Source organism: Heptranchias perlo, chromosome 1 (genome assembly GCF_035084215.1).
Source record: "Heptranchias perlo isolate sHepPer1 chromosome 1, sHepPer1.hap1, whole genome shotgun sequence".
Classification (NCBI taxonomy): Eukaryota; Metazoa; Chordata; class Chondrichthyes; order Hexanchiformes; family Hexanchidae; genus Heptranchias; species Heptranchias perlo.
In genome coordinates this window covers 89422305-89446146 of record NC_090325.1, presented here as the reverse complement: position 1 = coordinate 89446146, position 23842 = coordinate 89422305, and the positions used below count along the sequence as shown (strand labels likewise).

The 23842-nt window shown below is 44.1% G+C and overlaps 1 protein-coding gene across 6 annotated transcripts in view; it reads right to left on the bottom strand.

The window, feature by feature from the left end:
* Positions 1–23842, bottom strand: part of LOC137333828 (BTB/POZ domain-containing protein KCTD8-like) — a 247316-nt gene that overhangs the window by 23540 nt on the left and 199934 nt on the right. Inside the window, exon 2 of one of the 6 annotated variants that reach the window (XM_067998514.1) lies at positions 15206–15223. The exons of the other annotated variants lie outside the window; for them this stretch is intronic. Coding sequence (XP_067854615.1) covers positions 15206–15223 — 18 coding nt within the window. The remainder of the gene's footprint in view (positions 1–15205; positions 15224–23842) is intronic. 6 annotated transcript variants of the gene reach the window in all.

Genomic DNA, 23842 nt, shown 5'->3' with positions numbered 1-23842 from the left:
CTGGATACAGCAAAGGCTATGGGCCCCAATAACATCCCAGCTGTAGTGCTGAAGTCTTGTGCTCCAGAACTAGCCGTGCTTCTAGCCAAGCTGTTCCAGTACAGCTACAACACTGGTATCTACCTGACAATGTGGAAAATTGCCCAGGTATGTCCTGTCCACAAAAAGCAGGACAAATCCAACCCAGCCAATTACCACCCCATCGGTCTACTCTCAATCATCAGCAAAGTGATGGAAGGTGTCGTCGACAGTGCTATCAAGCGGCACTTACTCACCAATAACCTGCTCACCGATGCCCAGTTTGGGTTCCGCCAGGACCACTCGGATCCAGTCCTCATTACAGCCTTGGTCCAAACATGGACAAATGAACTGACTTCCAGAGTTGAGGTGAGAGTGACTGCCCTTGACATCAAGACAGCATTTGACCGAGTGTGGCACCAAGAAGCCCAAGTAAAATTGAAGTCAATGGGAATCAGGGGGAAAGCCCTCCAGTGGCTGGAGTCATATCTAGCACAAAGGAAGATGGTAGTGGTTGTTGGAGGCCAATCATCTCAGCCCCAGAACATTGCTGCAGGAGTTCCTCTGGCAGTGTCCTAGGCCCAATCATCTTCAGCTGCTTCGTCAATGACCTTCCCTCCATCATAAGGTCAGAAATGGGGATGTTCGCTGATGATTGCACAGTGTTCAGATCCATTCGCAACCCCTCAAATAATGAAGCAGTCCAAGCCCACATGCAGCAAGACCTGGACAACATCCAGGCCTGGGCTCATAAGTGGCAAGTAACATTCGCGCCAGACAAGTGCCAGGCAATGACCATCTCCAACAAGAGAGAGTCTAACCATCTCCCCTTGACATTCAACGGCATTACCTTCGCCGAATCCCCCACCATCAACATCCTGGGGGTCACCATTGAAAAGAAACTTAACTGGACCAGCCATATAAATACTGTGGCTACAAGAGCAGGTCAGAGGCTGGGTATTCTGTGGCGAGTGACTCACCTCCTGACACTCCAAAGCCTTTCCACCATCTACAAGGCACAAGTCAGGAGTGTGATGGAATACTCTCCACTTGCCTGGATGAGTGTAGCTCCAACAACACTCAAGAAGCTCGACACCATCCAGGACAAAGCAGCCCGCTTGATTGGCACCCCATCCACCACCCTAAACATTCACTCCCTTCACCACCGGCACACTGTGGCTGCAGTGTGTACCATCCACAGGATGCACTGCAGCAACTCGCCAAGGCTTCTTCGACAGCACCTCCCAAACCCGTGACCTCTACCACCTAGAAGGACAAGAGCAGCAGGCACATGGGAACACGACCACCTGCACGTTCCCCTCCAAGTCACACACCGTCCCAACTTGGAAATATATCGGCATTCCTTCATCGTCGTTGGGTCAAAATCCTGGAACTCCCTTCCTAACAGCACTGTGGGAGAACCTTCACCACACGGACTGCAGCAGTTCAAGAAGGCAGCTCACCACCACCTTCTCGAGGGCAATTAGGGATGGGCAATAAATGCCGGCCTCGCCAGCGACGCCCACATCCCATGAACAAATAAAAAAAAGGAGAAACTTCTTTACCCAAAGAGTGGTAAGAATGTGGAATGCGGTACCACAAGAAGTAGTTGAGGCAAATAGCATTGATGCATTTAAGGGGAAGCTGGATAAGCACATGAGGGAGAAAGGAATAGAAGGATATGCTGATAGGGTTAGATGAAGAGGTGGGAGGAGGCTTGTGTGGAGCATAAACGGCAGCATAGACAAGTTGGGCTGAATGGTCTGTATCTGTGCTGTCGACTCTGTGTAACTATGCATCTTGTGTAAAGTAGATGAGTAATGGACAGCTGGAACTAAATTACAAAGTTGTAATCGAATCAAGTGAATGATATGATAAATTTAAAGCAATACACGAGTGGTTTATTAACATAATTTAATCTCTGAAAAAAGATTACAGCATACACATTACTTTGTACCTATTATTTTTATCACATATGGTGGATAATTGTTTTAATCCAGTGAAGTTCATAATTATCAGCATTTTCATCTGAGGAATCACTGTGGTGGCAATCACATTCAAGCTGCGATGCAGGCTCGGCACTTGGATCACACTCTCCGCACAATTCAAACTTCCAGCATCTCAATACTACTTTCTTGGTGCATAAGAGGGAGCAAACCTAAAATAATTTCAAACCTTTGAGTCATTGTGAACAGGCCATGATGGGAACCTGTAGCCTGAAAACATAGGGGGAGGGGCCAACGGTGAAGCTGGAGACCTCCCTCAAAAGCTCAGGGCTTGTATCATCCTTTTCCTCTTACTCTATCTCTCCACTCTCTCATTCACAGGTATAAATTCTAGCACACTACAATGTCACACACTATTAGCAATAGAAGGTCTGTTTAAAATGGTGACTTGCAGCCAGAATATAAATATGTTTCTGCAAGCAACCCTCAAGAACCAGGAACCGTTCTCAGTGGCACTCAAGAAGTCATCACCTTACACTAACGTGCGACACTTACTCCTTTCATAGCAAGAACTAGCACTTGCACAGGCAGATTTAGATAGTTAGCTTGAGGATGATACATAGACCAGGAGCAATTGGTGACAGTAATACCCCAACAGGAACCTGCTGACTGGAGGATCATAGAAACATAGGACTTGCTAGATGAGAAAAGACTAGGGTCCATGTAGTTTGCCTTTCCTCAGTTGTAGCATGATACAACAATAAGAATTATTGACTAATCATGGCAATTAATCTCTATCAATTAGTCTACAACAGTCCCAGACATGAGGCGAGGAAAACCCCCAGTGGTGGAAAACTTTGGGAACCATAGGTCCAAAATCACCTGCTCCTCCCAAGCGTGCTACACTTACCATAGGTCATGACTCAAATTATTCATATACTGTATCCCCAAATATTATTTTCTAAAAGAAATCTATTTAATTCACATTTGAATAAATCAATACTATCTGTTTCCACCATCTCCCTCGAGAGCATGTTCCATAGATTTACCACTCTCACTGAAATAATGGGGGGAGTTTTAACCCCCACGACACGCGGGATAGGGTCGGGTCAGGAGTTAAATTGTTAAAAATGTGAAACCCAACCCAAACCCGCTGCGAACGGGTTTACTTCTGGTTTAACTGAGGCGGGTTTAAGTGCGGCCGAGTAACCCGTCCTGGAGAGGAGGGTCTGTCATTATAATATGTTAATGAGGGTTGTTTCCGGAGATTTTGGCAGCGATTTGAAATTAACGCCCCCTGCATGGGTTTCCTGGGACTCAGGAAACTCGGCAGTAAAATGGAGGCAAGATTGAGCAGCACTTCATGGGGTTGGTTAAAGGACAGGTGTACCGATATGAATAAAGGCTCAGTGCTCACAGCTGCTTTCTCAGAACCCTCTGTAAAACGGTTTGATGAGTGTATTTATTGTGACAGATGTATTTGTACAGTTTGGAGGTGTTAGAGAACATCAGGATGGGTGGCACCATGGCTGCTTTTGATTAGACTTCAAATGAGGAAGACAATCAGCATCCACAGCAGCAACGTCATGTTGTGGAGGGAGCTGCAGTTGGACAACAGAGAGGAGAGCAACAGGGGGGTCGAGTTGGCAGATATGCTCCCCACCTCACAGGGTGCACAGAGAGAGGCTCAGCTTCTTTGACCTCTCGGAAGAGCAGGGCTTCCGGAGGCTCAGATTGTCACGTCAGGTGGTCTCAGACACCTGCAGCCTCCTAGAAGAAGGCCTGCTCCCTGCTGGACCTGGTGGCCACGCATTACCTGTGGCTGTAAAAGTCACAATCTCCTCAATTTTTTTGCCTCTGGTTTCTTTCAGGACACTATAGGAGACCTATCGAGGGTCTCCCAGTCATCTGCACATAAATACATAAAGCAGGTGACTAATGGATTGTTTGTCAAGGCTGCGAGGTATGTAAACTTCCTCTGCATTGACAATAACCAGAATGAGTGGGCATTCGGATTCGCGTCTCTGTCTGGCTCCCCACAGGTACAGGGTGCCATCGATTACACACACGTGGCAATCCGAGCACCACCAGATCAACCAGGAATATTCATCAACCGCAAGGGATTTTATTCCATCAGTTTTCAGCTGGTGTGCAACCACAAGAAAAGGTTCATGCAGGTCTGTACCAGATTCCCTGGGAGCTGCCACGATGATTTCATACTGCGGCAGTCCAACATCCCCGACCTGTTCATACCTGGAACCATCCTTAAGGGGTGGCTGTTAGGAGACAAAGGCCACCCCTTTCAAACCTTGCTGATGATATCTCTGAAGAACCCCACCAATGAAGCCCAAGACTGCTACGACAGCCAAACATCAACCAGATGTGTCACAGAGCAAGCCATCAGCATGCTCAAGATGCGCTTCAGGTGCCTGGACTGGTCAGGAGGCACCCTTCAGTACTCGCCAGAGAGGGTCTTTAGGATAATCGTGGTGTGCTGCATTCTGCTCAACATAGCGCAGCAGCGAGGACTAGAGGTGGAGGAGGAACAAGCCGCTGAGCACTCTTCATCTGATGAGGATTCCAATGGAGAGGAGGAGGAGGAACAGGAGAAAGATGAAGATGGGGCACCCAACGCCAGGCCAGCTGCTCGGGATGCCAGGGATGCCCTAATAACTCGATGGTTCTGTTAGTCACTCACACTGTAACAAAGTAACTATCACATCCCCCGCTCTCTCCTCCCCCCCAACCCTCACTGACATAAAACAGTCCAGTAAGTAACCATCCACCCATTGCACATGCACCAATTGGTCTCAGTCAATTAATGTCTTCACATTCATCACCGAGCAACTGAAACCCGAGTTGCCACTTGGCAGGCAAGAATGGTGAACACAGGAAAGTGGTGCAAATTAATAAATTTTAAGTGAATAAATAAATAAATGAAACTTACATCATTTTCATAAACACCCAGGTGCATACCCTCGGTGAACTACAAAGCTTTTCTTTTCCTTTCCCTACCACTCCTGCGTGCTGCAGTCCCTGTGGCTTCATCAGAGGTAGTGGACGGCTCCTCAGATCCCTGCTGAGATGTTCGCAGTCAACGACCTCAGGGATTTGGAGCCCATGAGGGCCCCACCAAAGGCTGCTCCACCTGCACCTGTGCGGCGGCAGACTCGGCCATCAGGAGAGGAGGCAGCATGTTGGGTACTGGTTGCTGCGATGGGGAGGGGGGTGTCAACGGGTGAGACATGGGAGCGCTTTGAGTAGAGTTCCCACTTTTATGTCCCCTGTCGCCAACATCCCTTTCCTGGGGCAGTGGCACATCGCTCCTGCCACTCTGCTGAGGAGCAGCTTGGAGCAGATCAGTGACGCCTTGTAAGGCCATGGTTAAGTTATCTCTCATCCTGTTTAAGGCAGCAGCCGTGTTGGCATCCATAGTTTGCACGGTCCTGGTCAGGACCTACAGGGACTGATTTGATTGCCGCGATTGAAGTTCCACGGAGGAGGCCAGTCTATCCACGGATGATATCCTCACAATGGCCTTCGACATCAATCCACAAATGTTTGAGTTGGACTCCTCCATCCTCTGTGCTATTGTGGACAGTGTGTCCGGCACAGCTGCCAGTACTTTGCAAATTTACTGCTGACCCTCTATCACTCTCCTTTTCAGTGATCGCCTCCAGGGATCACGCCCACTCATGCACAGTGGCCACGCGAAACCCAGAAGTAAAATGATAATGGGACAGCCCTGTTGAAATTGGACATTGCCACGCCTCCCACAATGTTGCGTGTTTGTCACCTGCTATAGCCCCCCTCCTGCTCAGATCCCGTCTCCGCTTTAATATCAAGCCCAATGTTTCCGCAGATCAGTTTTGAATTTACCCCCCATCAAGCACAGGCCGGGTCAGCTCATGCCCTTCTTGAGCTAAAGAACCCAGGGTTCGGATCACATAGGGCCTGTATTTAAAAGGATACAGTCATTAAAGAACATACAAAACATCGCGTAACATTTGGCAGCAACTTTAGAGGTGACTACTAGCCACATCTATGTAGTCATACATGATAATTTACCGGAAATGGCACCCACAATGGAGCATGTGGCAACTCCAAGGACATCTGCATGCCCATGGTTCAACAGAGGCACTTCTCTCATGAGTGCTTGAATGGGGGAGTGGGACTAGCTCTTGCATAGAGCCGGTGCGGACTCGATGGGCCGAAAGGACTCCTTCTTTGCTGCAACCTTTCTATGATCCTATGATTCTAACTGCTGCTATAGAAGCCTTCAGCTCCAAACTCCAAGAGGGTGTAATGTCCACCTTAAATACGCTGGAGGTTTGGACTAGGAAAGCCATTTTACAAGGCTCCCTGCCCTCATTGCTACCCAGGGATCTGCTCCCAATTCAGATAACTGGATAACCGGGGCAAGTGGCCAGCAGCAGGGGCAAGGTTGGAGCAGGCATGAATGAGACTGCTATCTCTCAAGGCACCAGCCAGCATCCCCTCCCCAGCTGAATTAAGAATTCTTAGGGCTCTAGGCGCCATGAACTTTCAGACCCCCAATGTACATCCACCTCCCCGCTCCATTGAAACGTATGATAAAAGTCATGAAGAAATAGGCCCATAGAATGTTTACACACTGGATTAATAATAAAGCGGTTGTATGCCGTTTTTCTGTGTTATGATGAGTTTTTCGGGGGGGGGGCTCCATATTTGCATGGGACCCCTGGCAGCTCCCACTACTGGGAATGCACCTAGATGGAGCATCATGTTAGTTTCAAAAGCACACAAATAATATAAGCATAAAAATTCATCGGGCGGTGCATTTCAGCGTAAGTACTGAGATGTGTTTACTCTGGTCATCTCCCGCTGACCCTATTAACGTTTACAGAGTTAGGGGGAGGCCCAGTGATTTACATACTTTCGGTAGGATCTGCTGCACATCTCCCCACCAAAGAAGCCAGAATTTCTGCCCACAGGGTCCTGGCCCCAGTGGGGGTGAGCAGCATGCCAGATTCCCCACTAAAAAAAAATTGGTAACTCACGTGGCCCCCATTTAAGGGGGGAGGTACTTTAAAAAAATTGGCTGCTCACAATCCTGGTCTGAAGGATCGGTAGCGTAATGGGGACATGGATGATCAGCAGATACGGCCTTCATGAATGAGCCAGAGGGCTTACATGAGAGGGGCGTTTCCTTGGAGGGGAGGGGAAGAGATAGGTCATATTTTGTGATTTCAAACCATGCCACCATAGTGGAGGGGGGGTCTTAGACCTTGTTGTTATAGGCTTTCAAATTTAATGTATTTGCTGCTGTAGGTTCTGCACACATACTGCTTGTTGCTTTAAAGTTCTGCATTTTTTTATTCCCGATGCTAATACTCCTCCCTTTAAGATGCTGTTGAAGCCCTTCACATTCGGCCACCTCGCTCAATTTCCCACCCCCAGCCTGCGACCTGCCTATTGGAGAGTTTGTTTCATACTGGCAGCCCACTGACTGCAGGAACCAGGACCAAAATCAATCGGGTCCCATGCTGACTCTGCCGGGCACATTCTGGTCAATCACTGTCCCCCTGAATAATGCTCAAAATGAAAATCGCCCTATCGAATCTCTGTGGAGTGGATCCAGAATAGGGGCCGATTACTTTAGTCAATTAGGACAATGGGAGATTCAATGCAGTTTAGTGAATGTTGAGGTGGTTTTGGGTAAGTGATGGTCTGGTTGGTCAGTTGAAAATCCAAATGTCTCCCTTTCATTAAATTAAAAAATCTATCAACTGTGAAATACAAATGTTCTTAAAATTAACAAGAATGCACCATTCTTAATATAACAATTCAAAATTTGCAGGTGGAGCATATCACTAAGCCCCCTATAAATGCAGCACCAATTTTCTGCAAAGCCCATGCAACTATTTGTTTCCACATGTCAAGGCCATTCTTGACCAGCTTTTGCTAGTTTTATAGGTATATGTGTTGTTAGTCATGACTTTCCTGTCAATATTTCCCAGTCTCTAAGCTTGTTCCACTTAAATTTGCAACCTGTGAAATTAGGAGGTTGCCATTTTTTATCCTTCAAAATTTTGCTCCTGGACAAACTGTAATCTGGTAGATTGGTGGACAGCATTTGGCCTATCAGCAGGCAGTGTTTAATATATTAACATGGGTGCCACTTGGCCAGGTCTTTTGTGGCATTCCGGGTAGTAACTATCATAGACATTTTTGGAATAAAAAGAGAAAATGCTGGAAACACTCAGCAGCTCAGGCAGCATCTGTGTGAGAGAGAGATTTTAGGTGTTTGTCTGCACTGAATACAATACTGCTCTGGAGTTATTTGAGCTTGATACATAGTTAATAGTTACCTGAAGAAAAACTATAATATGCGCAAACTCCTGATATATCTATTTATTTATTTATTGCAGCAGTGATCTTACAATCTTCAGGGCCACGGCCTTGACTTCATTGCTTCTCAGCTCCTCTTATCTTCCCAGCGCCAGATCTACACAGACCCGGACATCAAGGGTTATCAGGATATTAACCAGTAAAAGGCGAGGTAAGAACTGAGGTCAGGAAGCACTCCTTCACACAAAGTGTGATCAATACCTGGAATGATAGAGCACTAGAAGCAAAATCTCTGGAGTCATTCACAAGACAGTTTTCTAGACAAAGAGGGGCAAGATAGCCTGAATGGCGTTTTCTTTTGAATTTATCTTTGTGATCTTTGTGCCAAACATGCAGAATGAAGGAAAGATATAAGATATAGATGGACAGAAGCTATCTGAGAAGCATACAAATGAGACAAGACAAGAGACCAGGAAAAACTTACACAAAGGGAGAGATAATGAGAAGGAGACAAACCTCCAGATACTGAAATGTGTATGAGAAGCATAAACTAAGGGAGAAAAACATAAACAATGAAAGGTAAATAAAGGCAGAGAGAGGGATGCAGAAAGAAGCAGAGGCGAGCAGAGAAACAATTCAACGACAGGAGAGAATTTTTCCTACTTTTTTGTGTGAGCAACACTATAGGATATTAACTATATTTCCAAAATAATGCATTGTACATAACACCCCGTCAATAAAAAATTGCATATTCCCTGACCTTCCATAAGCAATACCATGGCAGATCCGTTAAAGATAAGTGGCGACGAGCTGTTCAAGGGTGGAATAAAAGGTGCAATCCAAAGCATAATTAATTCAGCATAAAAGAGCTACTGATATATAGATATAAATTGAATCACTGGGCTGAATGATGCAAACACTGTAGTATTTTGAAAGAATGGCTGCACCATGTCAAGTTGATAAAATTGCAAGTATATTGTAGTACATGTTCTGATGTGACAATATGAAAATGAGAAGATTGCTTTATTTTCAGAAACGGCAAGAGTATGGTGACCCATTGATGTATTAACATGCTGGCCTGGATATTCCTCCGATTGGCAGGTTTGTGGCGGTGTGATCCCAACACCCACCAGTGTGAAAACGCCGCTAACTCAGCACAATTTCTTCCCAGTACCCTCATTAACATGGAGGGCGGTTTGGAGACCAGAAAACCACCTTTCATTGGCTTATTGTAACTGGATGGGAGGGAAATGCATTTCTAGTGCAGCCTTTAAAAGCACAACACCACTTTTTAGCAAGATAGCAGAAGGAGCAGCAGCCTCGATGTGTCTACTGCTGGAAAGGCCCCTGAATTTTCTGATGTGCCCTTGGAGGTGCTGTTGGCAGAAATGAGGGCTGGAAGAGATCTCTGATGGGCACTGAGGGCAGGAGGCTCCCTTATATGGTAGTACAGGCTGTTTTCAGGGAGGTTGCTAAGACAGCCAATGCAATCTCCACTTTCTCAAAACTGCAGGAAGAAGTTCACTGACCTCATAAGGGTGGTCAAGGTGAGTCGTGGCTCTAGTGGGAATAAATGTCTTCTACCACTCATCCTGCTTCACTCATCTCCTTACCTCTCATACTCTTTCTCTCCCAGCATCAGGCAACTTCTCTGAACACTCAAAACCACATCCTCAACTCACTTATGTTCGTCTTCAAAGACATTTCATTTAAAGGGTCAGAGCATCTTTACCTGGCATGCATGACCTTATACGGGGTGAGTCTCCATGACAGTCACAAGCCTGTTCTCTCTCCATTGAGAGAAAAAAAAACATACAACCAACACCATAGAAGGACAACTATGGGAGGGCCACCTTCACTGAGATCCCTGAGTCCAGAGGAAGAGGAGGCATCAGATTTAATAGGCAGATGTACAGGAGAGTTTATAGGAGAGGGTGAGGTTGGAGGCAGCCTGGCAAGAGACGTTTGCTAAGGCTGGACCAGGCTCACCATATGTAACTTTAGCTTCTTATGCTTTCTCAAAGTATTGTAATGCCCTTAGACTCACCCACTCTTTCTTTAAGGGCAAATGTCACTGTGTGCTCAGCCAAACAAGATGTTCTGTCTTTGACATCTTGAAGGAAGATAACTGCCCAGATCCACAGCTGTTGTCACTACCTCACCAACTCTATCCTGGCATTTTACTTGCACAAGCATCTGCACAGAGACACATCTTTGCAAGGAATTAGTCAGACAGTCAGAAGGGTCGTCACACAGCATTAGTGAAAATGAAGGAATGGAACAGAGGGAAAGTGCATGTCCTCCATTGAGGGGGGAGAAATAACTGAGGAGTCTTTGGACTCAGATTTCAGGAGCCCCGTCGTCAAAAGAATAGTAATTGGGATAATCAATCTCATGTGCAGGCAGTGGAGATGGTTTCCACTGATATGGTTGAGAAATGAATAAGTGGAAGGAGTTAACTACCCCACATGTGCAAAACATTGCAGGAAATTTCTCACGACCTGCTGTGCCAGTCTGGGAAATTGTTGCAGCATCGAGATGCCCGGAAGAGCTTCTAAGTGACTTCCAGAGTAGCAGCTATGAACACGTCAATAGATGTTTTGAACAAAACATTTTGACAGGGCTTCCAAAACCTCATTGGGATTATTAAATCTCAGTGGTGATGCAGACCACTAGCACCTCTGAGCCTGTGCCCTGCACCAGTGTGCTGCAAGGAATGGGTGCAAATGTTGCTGTCTCTCCAGAAAATGGCAGTGAGCCCAATTCCTTAAAGCCTTCAAATGAGGGAGCTTCAGAAATGGGCACAGCACCCCTTGCTATTTCCAGGCTGCTGGAAGCTAGTCTCTCTGGGACAGGAGCTGACCTGAGGTGAGAACTACCTCAGGTCTTTAAACCTCCAGGTGAACCACCCCAGACACCCAGTGCTCAACCTCATCTCACTTGGAATACTTTGTAGGAGCAGTTGATTCGGAACTGGAGTAAGCGAGTGAGCAGGCAGAAAGGACAGTAACATTGTTAAAGAGTATTTGTAGAAAGGGGGAATGGATTTGTTGCCACTTCCTGGAGAATTGCTGTTTAAATTAAAGACATTTTGATCATGTAGCGTTCAGAGTTCATTTCTGTGTACGCTTTCAACTTTTGGATCTTGGATGATGCCAGAAGAAATGTAAACATATGAACATAAGAAATAGGAGCAGGAGTAGCCCATATGGCCCCTCGAGCCTACTCCGCTATTCAATAAGATCATGACCGATCTTCTACCTCAACTCCACTTTCCTGCCCAATACCCATGTACCTTGATTCCCTTAGTATCTAAAAATCTATCGATTTCAATCTTGAATATACTCAACGACTGAGGATCCACAGCCCTCTGGGGTAGAGAATTCCAAAGATTCACAACTCTCTGAGTGAAGAAATTTTTCCTCATCTCGGCCCCAAATGGCTGTCCTCTTATCTTGAGACCATGACCCTAGTTCTAGACTCTCCAGCCAGGAGAAACAGCCTCGCAGCATCTATTTTATACGTTTCAATGAGATCACCTCTCATTCTTCAAAACTCCAGAGAATATAGGCCCATTTACTCAATCTCTCCTCATAGGATAACCATCTCATCGTAGGAAACAATCTAGTAAACCATCGTTGCACCATAAGAAAATACTTCTGTCTGATGAAGGACCTTGGCAAAAGTCTTGGAAAGTGAAGGAGTCTGTGGGGAGTGTAGGGTGGAGGGGGAAGAGAACAGACAGGAGTGAAGTGACTTTACTTGGTGAATCAACCATTATTTATTTATTTACTGTTAGTTGGGCTCTCCTTACTCTGGCAGCATAGGAACATAAAAAGGTAGGAACAGAAATAGGCCACTTAGCCCCTTGAGCCTGTTCCGCCATTCAATGAGATCATGGCAGGTCTATGACCGAACTCCATACACCCGCTTTAGCCCCATATCCCTTAATACCTTTGGTTAACAAAAATCTATCATCACAGATTTAAAATTAACAATTGAGCTAGCATCAATTGCCATTTGCGGAAGAGAGTTCCAAACTTCTACCACCCTTTTCATGTAGAAATGTTTCCTAACTTCACTTCTGAAAGTCCTGGCTCTAATTTTTAAGCTATGTCCCCGAGTCCTAGACTTCCCAACCAGTGGAAATAGTTTCTCTCTATCTACCCTATCAGTTCCGCTTGATATCTTGAAAACTTCGCTCAAATCACCCCTTAATCTTCTAAATTCCAGGGAATACAACCTTAGTTTGTGTAACCTCACCTCATAATTTAACCCTGGGAGTCCAGGTATCATTCTAGCAAATCTATGCTGCACTCCCTCCAAGGCCAGTATATCCTTCCTAAGGTGCGGTGTCTAGAACTGAATACAGTACTCCAGGTGTGGTCGAACCAGAGCTTTGTATATCTGTAGCATAACTTCTACCCTCTTGTATTCTATAAGGACATAGCTGCCAGATTGGGACTGCAGCAGGTGGTGAGCGAAACAACATAAGGGAAAAACTTCCTTGATCTCGTCCTCACCAATGTACCTGTCACAAATGCATCTGTCCGTGACAGGATTGGTAGGAGTGACCTCCGCACAGTCCTTGTGGAGACCAAGTCCTGTCTTTGTACTGAGGACACCATCCAACGTGTTGTGTGGCACTACCACCGTGCTAAATGGGATAGATTCAGAACAGATCTTGCAGCTCAAAACTGGGCATCCATGAGGCGCTGTGGGCCATCAGCAGCAGCAGAATTGTATTCCAGCACAATCTGTAACCTCATGGCCCGGCATATTCCTCAATCTACCATTACCAACAAGCCAGGGATCAACCATGGTTCAATGAAGAGTGTAGAAGGGCATGCCAGGAGCAGCACCTGGCGTACCGAAAAATGAGGTGCCAACCTAGTGAAGCTACAACTCAGGACTACATGCATGCTAAACAGCGGAAGCAACATGCTATAGACAGAGCTAAGCGATTCCACAACCAATGGATCAGATCAAAGCTCTGGAGTCCTGCCACATCCAGTCATGAATGGTGGTGGACAATTAAACAACTCTGCAAACATCCCCATCCTCAATATGGCGGAGTCCAGCACGTGAGTGCAAAAGACAAGGCTGAAGCGTTTGCAACCATCTTCAGCCAGAAGTGCCGAGTGGACGATCAATCTCGGCCTCCTCCCGATATCCCCACCATCACAGAAGCCAGTCTTCAGCCAATTCGATTCACTCCACGTGACATCAAGAAACGGCTGAGTGCACTGGATACAGCAAAGGCTATGGGCCCCAACAACATCCCGGCTGTAATGCTGAAGTCTTGTGCTCCAGAACTAGCTGCACCTCTAGCCAAACTGTTCCAGTACAGCTACAACACTGGCATCAACCCGACAAAGTGAAAAATTGCCCAGGTATGTCCTGTCCACAAAAAGCAGGACAAATCCAATCAGGCCAATTACCGCCCCATCAGTCTACTCTCAATCATCAGCAAAGTGATGGAAGGTGTCATCGACAGTGCTATCAAGCGGCACTTACTCACCAATAACTTGCTCACCAATGCTCAGTTTGGGTTCCGCCAAGACCACTCGGCTCCAGACCTCATTACAGCCTTGGTCCAAACATGGACAAAAGAGCTGAATTCCAGAGGTGAGGTGAGAGTGACTGCCCTTGACATCAAGACAGCATTTGACCGAGTGTGGCACCAAGGAGCCCTAGTAAAATTGAAGTCAATGGGAATCAGGGGGAAAACTCTCCAGTGGCTGGAGTCACACCTAGCACAAAGGAAGATGGTAGTGGCGCACTGTGGCTGCAGTGTGTACCATCCACAGGATGCACTGCAGCAACTCGCCAAGGTTTCTTTGACAGCACCTCCCAAACCCGCGACCTCTACCAGCTAGAAGGACAAGAGCAGCAGGTACATGGGAACAACACCACCTGCACGTTCCCCTCAAAGTCACACACCATCCCGACTTGGAAATATATCGCCGTTCCTTCATCGTCGCTGGGTCAAAATCCTTGAACTCCCTTCCTAACAGCACTGTGGGAGAATCTTCGCCACACGGACTGCAGCGGTTCAAGAAGGCGGCTCACCACCACTCTCTGCTAGGGGAAACAGGTACTTCCTGTCTATTCTATCTGGGCCCCTCATAATTTTGTACACCTCAATCAAGTCACCCCTCAACCTCCTCTGCTCCAAGGAAAACAACCCCAGCCTATCCAATATCTCCTCATAGCTGCAATTTTCAAGCCCTGGCAACATTCTTGTAAATCTTCTCTGCACTCTCTCCGGAGCAATTACGTCCTTCTTGTAATATGGTGAACAGAACTGAGCACAATACTCCAGCTGTGGCCTTACCAGCGTTTTATACAGTTCCATCACTACATCCCTGCTTTTGTATTCTATACCTCGGCTAATAACAGAGAGCATTCCGTATGCCTTCTTCACAACCTTATCTACCTGTACTGCCACCTTCAGGGACCTGTGCACATGCACTCCAAGGTCTCTCACTTCCTCTACCCCCTCAATATATTCCTGTTTACTGCGTATTCCCTTTTACTGTTTGCCCTCCCTAAATGCATTACCTCACACTTCTCCGGGTTGAACTTCATTTGCCACTTTTCCGCCCACTCCACCAACCCATTGATATCTTCTTGGAGTCTACACTATCCTCTTCACTATCAACTACACGGCCAATTTTTGTGTCGTCTGCAAATTTGCCAATCATACTCCCTACATTCAAGTCCAGATCATTAATATATACCACAAACAGCGAGGGACCCAACACTGAGCCCTGTGGCACACCACTGGAAACGGATTTCCATACGCAAAGACATCCATCGACTTTTACCCCTTGTTTCCTGTTACTGAGCCAATTTTGGATCCAATTCGCCACATTTCCCTGTATCCCATGGGCTTTTACCTTTCTGACCAGTCTTCCATGTGGGACCTTGTCAAATGCCTTACTAAAATCCATGTAGACAACATCCACTGCACTACCCTCATCAATCCTCCTCGTCACTTCCTCAAAGAATTCAATCAGATTTGTAAGGCATGACCTTCCCTGAACAAATCCATGCTGACTATCCCTGATTAAACCATGCCTTTCCAAATGACAGTTTATCCTATCTCTCAGTATTGATCCTAATAGTTTGCCCACCACCGAGGTAAGACTGACCGGCCTATAATTGTTTGGCTTTTCCCTCGTACCCTTTTTAAACAATGGTACTACGTTTGCAGTCTTCCAGTCCTCCGGTACCTCCCCTGTATCTAGTGAAGATTGGAAAATGATCCTCAGAGCATCCGTTATTTCTCCCTGACTTCCTTCAATAGCCTAGGAAACAATCCATCCGGCCCTGGTGACTTATCAACTTTCAAGGATTCCAGTCCCTCTAGTACTTCCTATCTCGTTATGTTTACCTTATCCAATATTTCACACCTCTCCTCTTTAACTACTATGTCCGGATCATTCCTTTCCTTTGTGAATACGTGACAAAATATTCATTTAAAACCCTACCCATGCTAGGGTTTATCGAGCATAACTTATCCTTTACAAATCTATGCTGGCTCTCTCTGATCAGCTGAAAATTTTCAAGGTGTTCAGTCATTCTATCCTTAATTATGGGCTGTAATAATTTCCCGACAACAGATGTTAGGCTAATTGATCTGTATTTCCCTGGTTTCCCTCTCTCACCTTTCTTAAATAGCGGAGTGATGTGCAATTTTCCAATCTAAAGGAACGGTTCCTGAATCGAGAGAACTTTGGAAGATTATAGTTAGGGCTTCTGCAATGTGCTCACCTACTTCCTTTAAAACCCTGGGATGGAAACCATCTGGTCCTGGGGATTTGTCACTCTTTAGTGCCATTGTTTTCTTCATACTGTTAATTTGTTTACATTAATTATGGTGAGTGCCCATCCCTGATTCAAAATTAGTTTCCTTGGGCTGTTCGGCATGTTATCCTCTTCCTCTACCTTAAATACCGATGCAAAGTAATTATTTAACATGTCCACTATTTCCTTATTTTCATTTATAATATCACCATTTTCAGTTTTTAAGGGGCCCACATTGCTCTTGACCACCCTCTTTTTCCTAATATAATTGCAAAACTTTTTAATGTTGATTTTGATATCCATTGCAAGTTTCTTTTTATACTCTCTTTTTGTAGCTCTTACTATCTGTTTTGTCGCCCTTTGTTGTTCTTTGTATCTCTCCCAGTCGTCAGGATCTGTGATTTTTTTGCACTTTTGTATGCTTTTTCTTTTAGTTTTATGTTATCCCTTACCTCTTTTGTCGTCCATGGTTTTTTTTTGTCAAGTAGAGCTCTTGCTCCTTGGGGGCAGGCTGCTGGTTCTCCTGTTCCACTTCCTCTCCTTCTTGTGCACCTTTCTAGTACTATGGGAATGCCTAATTAAGACCTTCTTAGTCTGTGGGCCCTGGTAACTGAATGTCTACATCTAGGGAAGAGATACCTTTGGTGATGCCTGACTGTAAGAATGTCCAATCCAATCTCTCCCATGTCTTCATCCTCCTTCTTTCCATAACATAAAAATAGAAGTGTTCGCATTGAGAAATCCATGTTTAGAGTGCAAAGCAGTACTTTGAGCAGAACTGAGTAAAACTAACAGTGAAAGTTCTAACTCAATCCCCAAAGTATGAAAAAGAATTGCTATGCTGGCAAAGAAACATCAAGCTGCAGCTCACAAAATGGTCACCTCAGGGATACATTGAAGCAGCTCTTACTGCTATTGATATAGTGGCAGCAATTATTTGGGCCAGATTTGGAGTGCTTTCACATATCACAACAGCTTGACACAATGGGGTTTATTAAAACATTGCAGTAATATTCCTAATACTTAGGAATGGCTTCATTCATGTGGGCCCAGCAAGTCAATTGTCAGGAGCCCACACCTAGAAAGGCACTAACCGGGCTAACTGCCAGCTTGATTGACCAATCCCTGAGAGAGATAGGGAGGGTCAGAGGTGAAGTTTAGCCTTCCTATCTAGTTAAAGCACAGCTCAGTCTGCAGAAATCTGGAGTGGAAGACAGACAGTGGGATAGAACTTTCTTTCAAAAAGCTAGCATGAGCTAGTTTTAGAGATTTGCTAGACAGTAAAGTGAATACAGCCCATTAACAGGGATAGTGTGGCATGCTTTCATATTTTCTGTGTTACGAGGAATGTTATGAAATTGATTGAAATTTGCTGTAAACTTTATTCTGTTCATTCATATATTATATGTAAAAATAAATCATTTTGTTGGTTTATTATCATTCGAGGCTCACTAAAGTGTTCATCAGTCCAGCTTTTCAAAGAAAGGAGGGGCACATGTGAGATTACAGTACCCAGTTCACATAACGTGCGTTTCATTGCTATGACCGAAGGTCATATGATTAGATATTGGATAGTAAAGGTAAACTCCTGATCATAACAGGACAGACTGATAATGTTGAACTTGAGAGACTAAGTGATGGCATAGCCAAAATTTGCAATAGGGACTGTCATGTTGCTAAAGAGAGGGAAGACAACTGATATTATGAAGACAGGGTAGGCCACCTGTCATTTTTATGGCAATGACCTTATGTGAAAGTGAAGTAGGGACACATTTCAATACAATTTATATCATCCTACTTTGGCTGTGGGAACCTCAGGGAAATACTCTCCTGGATTGCCACTTTAAACTCTTCAAAATAATCATACTGAAAAGATTGTGGCAAATGCTGGACAATGCAATTGCTATCTAACCTGTTACCATAATCACTCATCTCCTCGCTCTCTATAGTGGGAAGATAATAGCCATTTAAGAAGAATGAGATACTATCATTGGATCAGTGGCCTGTGTAGGTTCACCATCAACACAACTACTAAAAAAAACATAAGCTGCTAAATCAAGTGAAATTTACCACAGTACAGGAGAAATGAGATTTCATTTGGGGATTACACAGCCACCTGAATTTATTTTATCTGATGCTGCACTCACACAAAGATGAGATACTTCAGAAAATGAGATTCTGTCCTGCTCACACTTTTGAAACTGTTGCTCTGCCACCCATTTGTAAACTGTTTACTTGGCACTCTCTCAGCTGTTTATAGTCACAACTTGTAGGAGGTTGTGATGACAACAAAACATTTCTGGAACTCCAGCAGTCAATCATAAATCTGTTAGTTATTTCAAAACAGCCATTTCTTTTGCGAGCGATGTTTTGTTTTAATAATATTTTCTCTTCTTCTCTTTAAATCACCTTTCTCTCTGCCTTTTCCCTCTCCAGGGAGAGTGTGTAGCTGGACTGTTTCATTGTTGATGCAAATACATTCTCAAGTAGGGGTGCTCTATAAGGGTATGGTAGCCTAGTGGTTATGTTACTGGACTAATAATCCAAAGTCATGAATTCAAATCCCACTGTAGCAGCTGGGGAATTTAAATTCAATCAATCAATTAATTAAATAAAATCTGGAATTTAAAAAAAACTAGTATCTAGTGGCCATGAAACTAACAGATTGTCATAAAAACCCATCTGGTTCACTAATGCCCTTTAGGGAAAGAAATCTGCTGTCCTTACCTGGTCTGGGCTATATGTGACTCCACATCCACATCAATGTGGTTGATTCTTAATTGCCCTCTGAAATGGCCTAGCAAGCCACTCAGTTACAGTTCAAGAAGGTAGCTCACCACCACCTTCTCAAGGGCAATTAGGGATGGGCAATAAATGCTGGCCTTGCCAGTGACACCCACATCCCATGAATGAATAAAAAAAAGTTAGCCACTCGGCAATGTTCTAGTCCTGCCCTTTATGACTTGTCCCTGCAGTCATTATGTACATCACGGTCCTGTGTTTCCCATGATGGAACCATTGGGACTGTGCACAGGCACACCTGAGCCAGTAGCACGGAAAGCAAACCAAAGTTTGCAATGATAAGGCCTGCCCCTTCATTTGCCCAGGCTCCCTGTGCATGAGAAATGTACGTAGGGAGTCAGGTCAGGCAAGCTGACTGGCTGCCAGCCACAAAATCTGGCCAACCAATAGCATTTAAAGAGAGAATTGGCTGACAGGAGCAATATGGGTTAAAAAGCCCCCTTCACTGATGAAGCCTGTGAAGTAGCTCTTGGGGAGCAAAGGAGGATGGCACTTTTTTTGGGCAGGGGGCCACCATCCTTTTGTTTTTATTCATTCATGGGATGTGGGCATCACTGGCAAGGCCAGCATTTATTGCCCATCCCTAATTGCCCTTGAGAAGGTGGTGGTGAGCCACCTTCTTGAGCCACTGCAGTCTGTGTGGTGAAGGTTCTCCCACAAAGGCAGTAATGTAATTGTCTGGAATGAAGCGATGGAGCAGATCGACATGGTCGATGGACTTGGGAGCTAATGTGGGAGACGTTTTCCGGCATCCACTGAAGTGGTAAGGTTAGTGGACTCTCCTTTGCACACTTGCTGCCTCTTTCTCCGTGGTAGGTTTAGCACACAGGATTTGGTGCTCCCACACCCTTCAGAGATACAGGATGAGGAGAACACAGCCTAGAAATTGGTTATCGTCTATTTCCGGGTGCACAACAAGTGGCTTGGAGACAGCGCAAGCCCCAACCAGGAAGCCCGAGGCCGGTCTAAAATTAGGCCTCATTTACATTATTTGGAGAAGGTACTGGCACCTGCTACACCTCCACAGGAGGCTCTCCAATTTTCCATTTTTAAATATTACCTTTGTTTGGTGGCCACAGTGCCCGCTGAAGAATCCTAATGCCTGCCCCGCTCAATGGTGACTAATTTCTTAAAGGGGTTCTTTAACTGGCATTAGGACCCTAATTCACAAAGTCAAGGGGCCTAACGCCAAGTTTAGACATCTGCCTGGTACCCTGAAAAATGAGCCCCACAAATTTGGCAGTGCGACCAATGAATGTGCAGATTGGGTGTAGGCCATCCCATTGCTAAATTGATATGGAACACCGACATTTAATAGTTTCTCACCATTTTAAAAAACTATATGTTTTTCTATTCTTCCTACCAAATTGAATAACCTCACATTTCCCTTTTATAAAACCGTGTTGACTCTGCCTAATCATATTATGATTTTTTAAGTGCCCTGTTACTACGACCTTAACAATAGATTCTAGCATTTGCCGACGATTGATGTCAGGCTAACTAGCCAATAGTTCCCTGTTCTCTCTCGCTCTTCTTTCTTGAATAGCAGGATTACATTTGCTACTTCCAATCCACTGGGACTGTTCTAGAACCTAGGGAATTTTGGAAGATCACAACCAATGCATCCACTATCTCTGCAGCCACCTCTTTTAGAATCCTAGGATGTAGGCCATCAGGTCCGGGGGATTTGTCAGCTTTTATCCCATTCATTTCTCCAGTACTTTTTCTTTACTAATATTAATTAGTTTAAATTCCTCACTTTTATTAGACCCTTGGTTCCCCACTATTTTTGGTATGTTTTTTGTGTCTTCTACTGTGAAGACAGATACAAAATATTTGTTTAACGTCTCTGCCATTTCCTTATTCCCCATTATAATTTCTCCTGTCTCAGCCTCTAAGGGACCCACGTTTACTTTTGCTACTCTCTTCCTTTTTACATATTTGTAGAAGCTCTTACAATTTGTTTTTATATTTCTTGCTACTTTCACATTCTATTTTCTCCCTCTTCATTAATTTTTTGGTCATCCTTTGCTGGTTTCTAAAACCCTCCCAATCCTTGGGCTTACTACTCTCTTGGCAACATTATAAGCTTGTTGATTTATTTTTCTCTTTTCCAATATTAAATTTTACTACATCCATCTTCCTTTTTAGATATTACAACCTAATATTATAATGCACTTGCAAAAAGTGTAACAATGCTTAATCAAAATAAAAGAATTCACAGACAGCAGCACTGTGTGTTGTTATATTTTATAGCCTTCATACCTGTGATCTAGTCAACAGTTAATTATGAACGTATAGTTTCATTTTAATCCCATTTGTCACTGTGCCTCTGCTTTCTCTACCTACTCTAATAATCTTCTGCCCTGCTTTGTCCTGCCTTTTGTTTCCCAATTTTCTACTGATTTTCTGGAATAATTCCCAATTGATACCTTTCCGCCTTCTGAAGTAAAAAGGGAAAGCAACCATAACACGATGATAATGAAGAAAGAAGAAGCAAATAATCAAACAAAAAGGAAAATTAGACTGCCAAATACAATGTGAAAAGACAAACAAGCTGGAAAATAAGAATGTATCTGAATAGATATTTGCTGAGGGAAGTGACTGATTTGAATTTGATATTCTCTGGTCTTGTATATTCCTATGTCTCTAATATGAGATGCAAAGAAATAAATTGAAAGTAAAGAACTTATAACAAAAGGTCAATTACGGTAAAAAGAGAAAGGGAAGATGGAAAACAAATGTAAAAAATACAAAGTATATTGAGTTGGTTAATGTAAAAGGAAGAAATTTGAAATAAAAGACTAAATGACTAAAAGATTTATATATATATATATATATATATACACACACTATACACACATACATATTTTGCCTGGCGATCAATACCCAAAAGTATTAGAGCCAGCACCCAATGCAATAATGTATTTTTCCATAATTCTGTACTTAATGGAAAATATTAAAATGGACCTTTCTATATTTAAGAAAATAGAATGAGTGAACTGCTACAAAATTATGTTTCCTAAAATGTTGATTAAAAGAACTTTGGGAACTTTTAAACTGGCAGTATCACCAGTGCAAGCACAATGTAGATTTATATCAGTAACTCCCAACCTCAAGTGTTAACTGCCAGTTTTAAATTCATTCAAATGATGTGAACGACTGACACAGAGCTTCTCTCTATTCCTGTGACGATGTTGAAATTAGCAGCTGAGGAAAATTGAATGTTTTAAGGAAGGCAAAAATAAAAACTGGATCTCTCTGAAAGAGCACTTTCACCCCCATGGCTACATTTTACCCCCTTTTTTCTCTTCTTCTGCAGACATTGAACCTTGCTTGGGGATGGTTGAAAATATGCTAGCAGCCTTCCAGTATTTTTTTTATTCGTTCATGGGATGTGGGCGTCGCTGGCAAGGCCAGCATTTATTGCCCATCCCTAATTGCCCTTGAGAAGGCAGTCCGTGTGGTGAAGGTTCTCCCACGGTGCTATTAGGTAGGGAGTTCCAGGGTTTTGACCCAGCGACGATGAAGGAACGGCGATATATTTCCAAGTCTAAACCTACCTAATTATTTTTGATCTATCAAAGTGAGTGTTGGTCGGTTATTTGACTTTGGAGGACATTGTAACCAGCTTAACCCTGTCCTCACTCGGTCTCTACACTAGTGCACTTTCCAGCAGGGGTCATTAGATAGTGACCAGCAGCCCTGCCTAATTTTCTCCTCCCTTGCTGTTGAGCACTAAGCCCAATTATAGACACCTACTGTCACCCTGGCTGCGATCAACACAGACCGGAGATTGAATCGGAGACTTTCCTGCTTTGCAGCTTTGGGCAGTGCATTTAACTGAGTCATTAGATGAAGACATATGTTATTTCATAAAAGAAAAAAATTTCAACTGGGACCTAATTCTTTTTTTTAAAAATCACACATAATTTGGAGTTTGTACTATTTGCATCAAATCTTGTGCATCAACTCTGGCAGTGAGAATTAGAAATCCAAACATGAGCCAATTCTCTCCTCTTCATAGTCGGCTCACTACTCATGTAACTTAATGCTAGATAGTGTCTATTTAGCTTGAGGCATCCTGACAATATTCATGGGCTCTGTCAAGTAATAATTGTTGCCTTACACATGCTAACGTTTTCTAGTTTAGCCAACTGCTTTGTGGAGAGTTGGACAGGAATATTGATTTTAGTGTTGTTGAAACTAAAGTTATGACTTTAAGGTTTTATGCCGTTGGGATGAGATTGAGTGGAAGACAGATGGGATGAAGGCTAAAGTGGGAGTTTCTGATGGGGGGGATGGTGAGCAAATGCAATTTTTTTCTTCCTTTCTGCTTTCTGCCTGTTGCTTTGCTTTAATAAATAATTTTTCCCGTATAATACCAAACGTGATTGAAATGAGTAAGTAAGTGCAGCAATGTTGAAAGAGACCCATGATACAGAAAATCTGGCAGGGTGTAAAACAGGCCATTGATTTGCTATCGCCCTTTTGCGCTGCCGCCCAAGGCCAATTTCCCCCCCCCACCACCCCCAACTATGTGCATTTTACACAGGTATTCTGTGATATAAATTTGGAATGTAATTGGATTGAAGTTGTTTTTACAGTTAATGCCTGATCTTTAAGTCTTTTTGTCCAATTTCATGTTTCTGTTAAATGATATCAACCACAGTCGATCAGTAATAATCCTGCTTTCATAAGAATATAAGAACATAAGAAATAGGAACGGGAGTAGGCCATACGATCCCTCGAGCATGCTCTGCCATTCAACAAGATCATAGCTGATCTTTGACCTCAACTCCACTTTCCCACCCGATCCCCATATCCTTTGATTCCCTTAGAGTCCAAAAATCTATCGATCTCAGCCTTAAATATACTTAACGACTGAGCATCCACAGCCATCTGGGGTAGAGAATTCCAAAGATTAACAACCC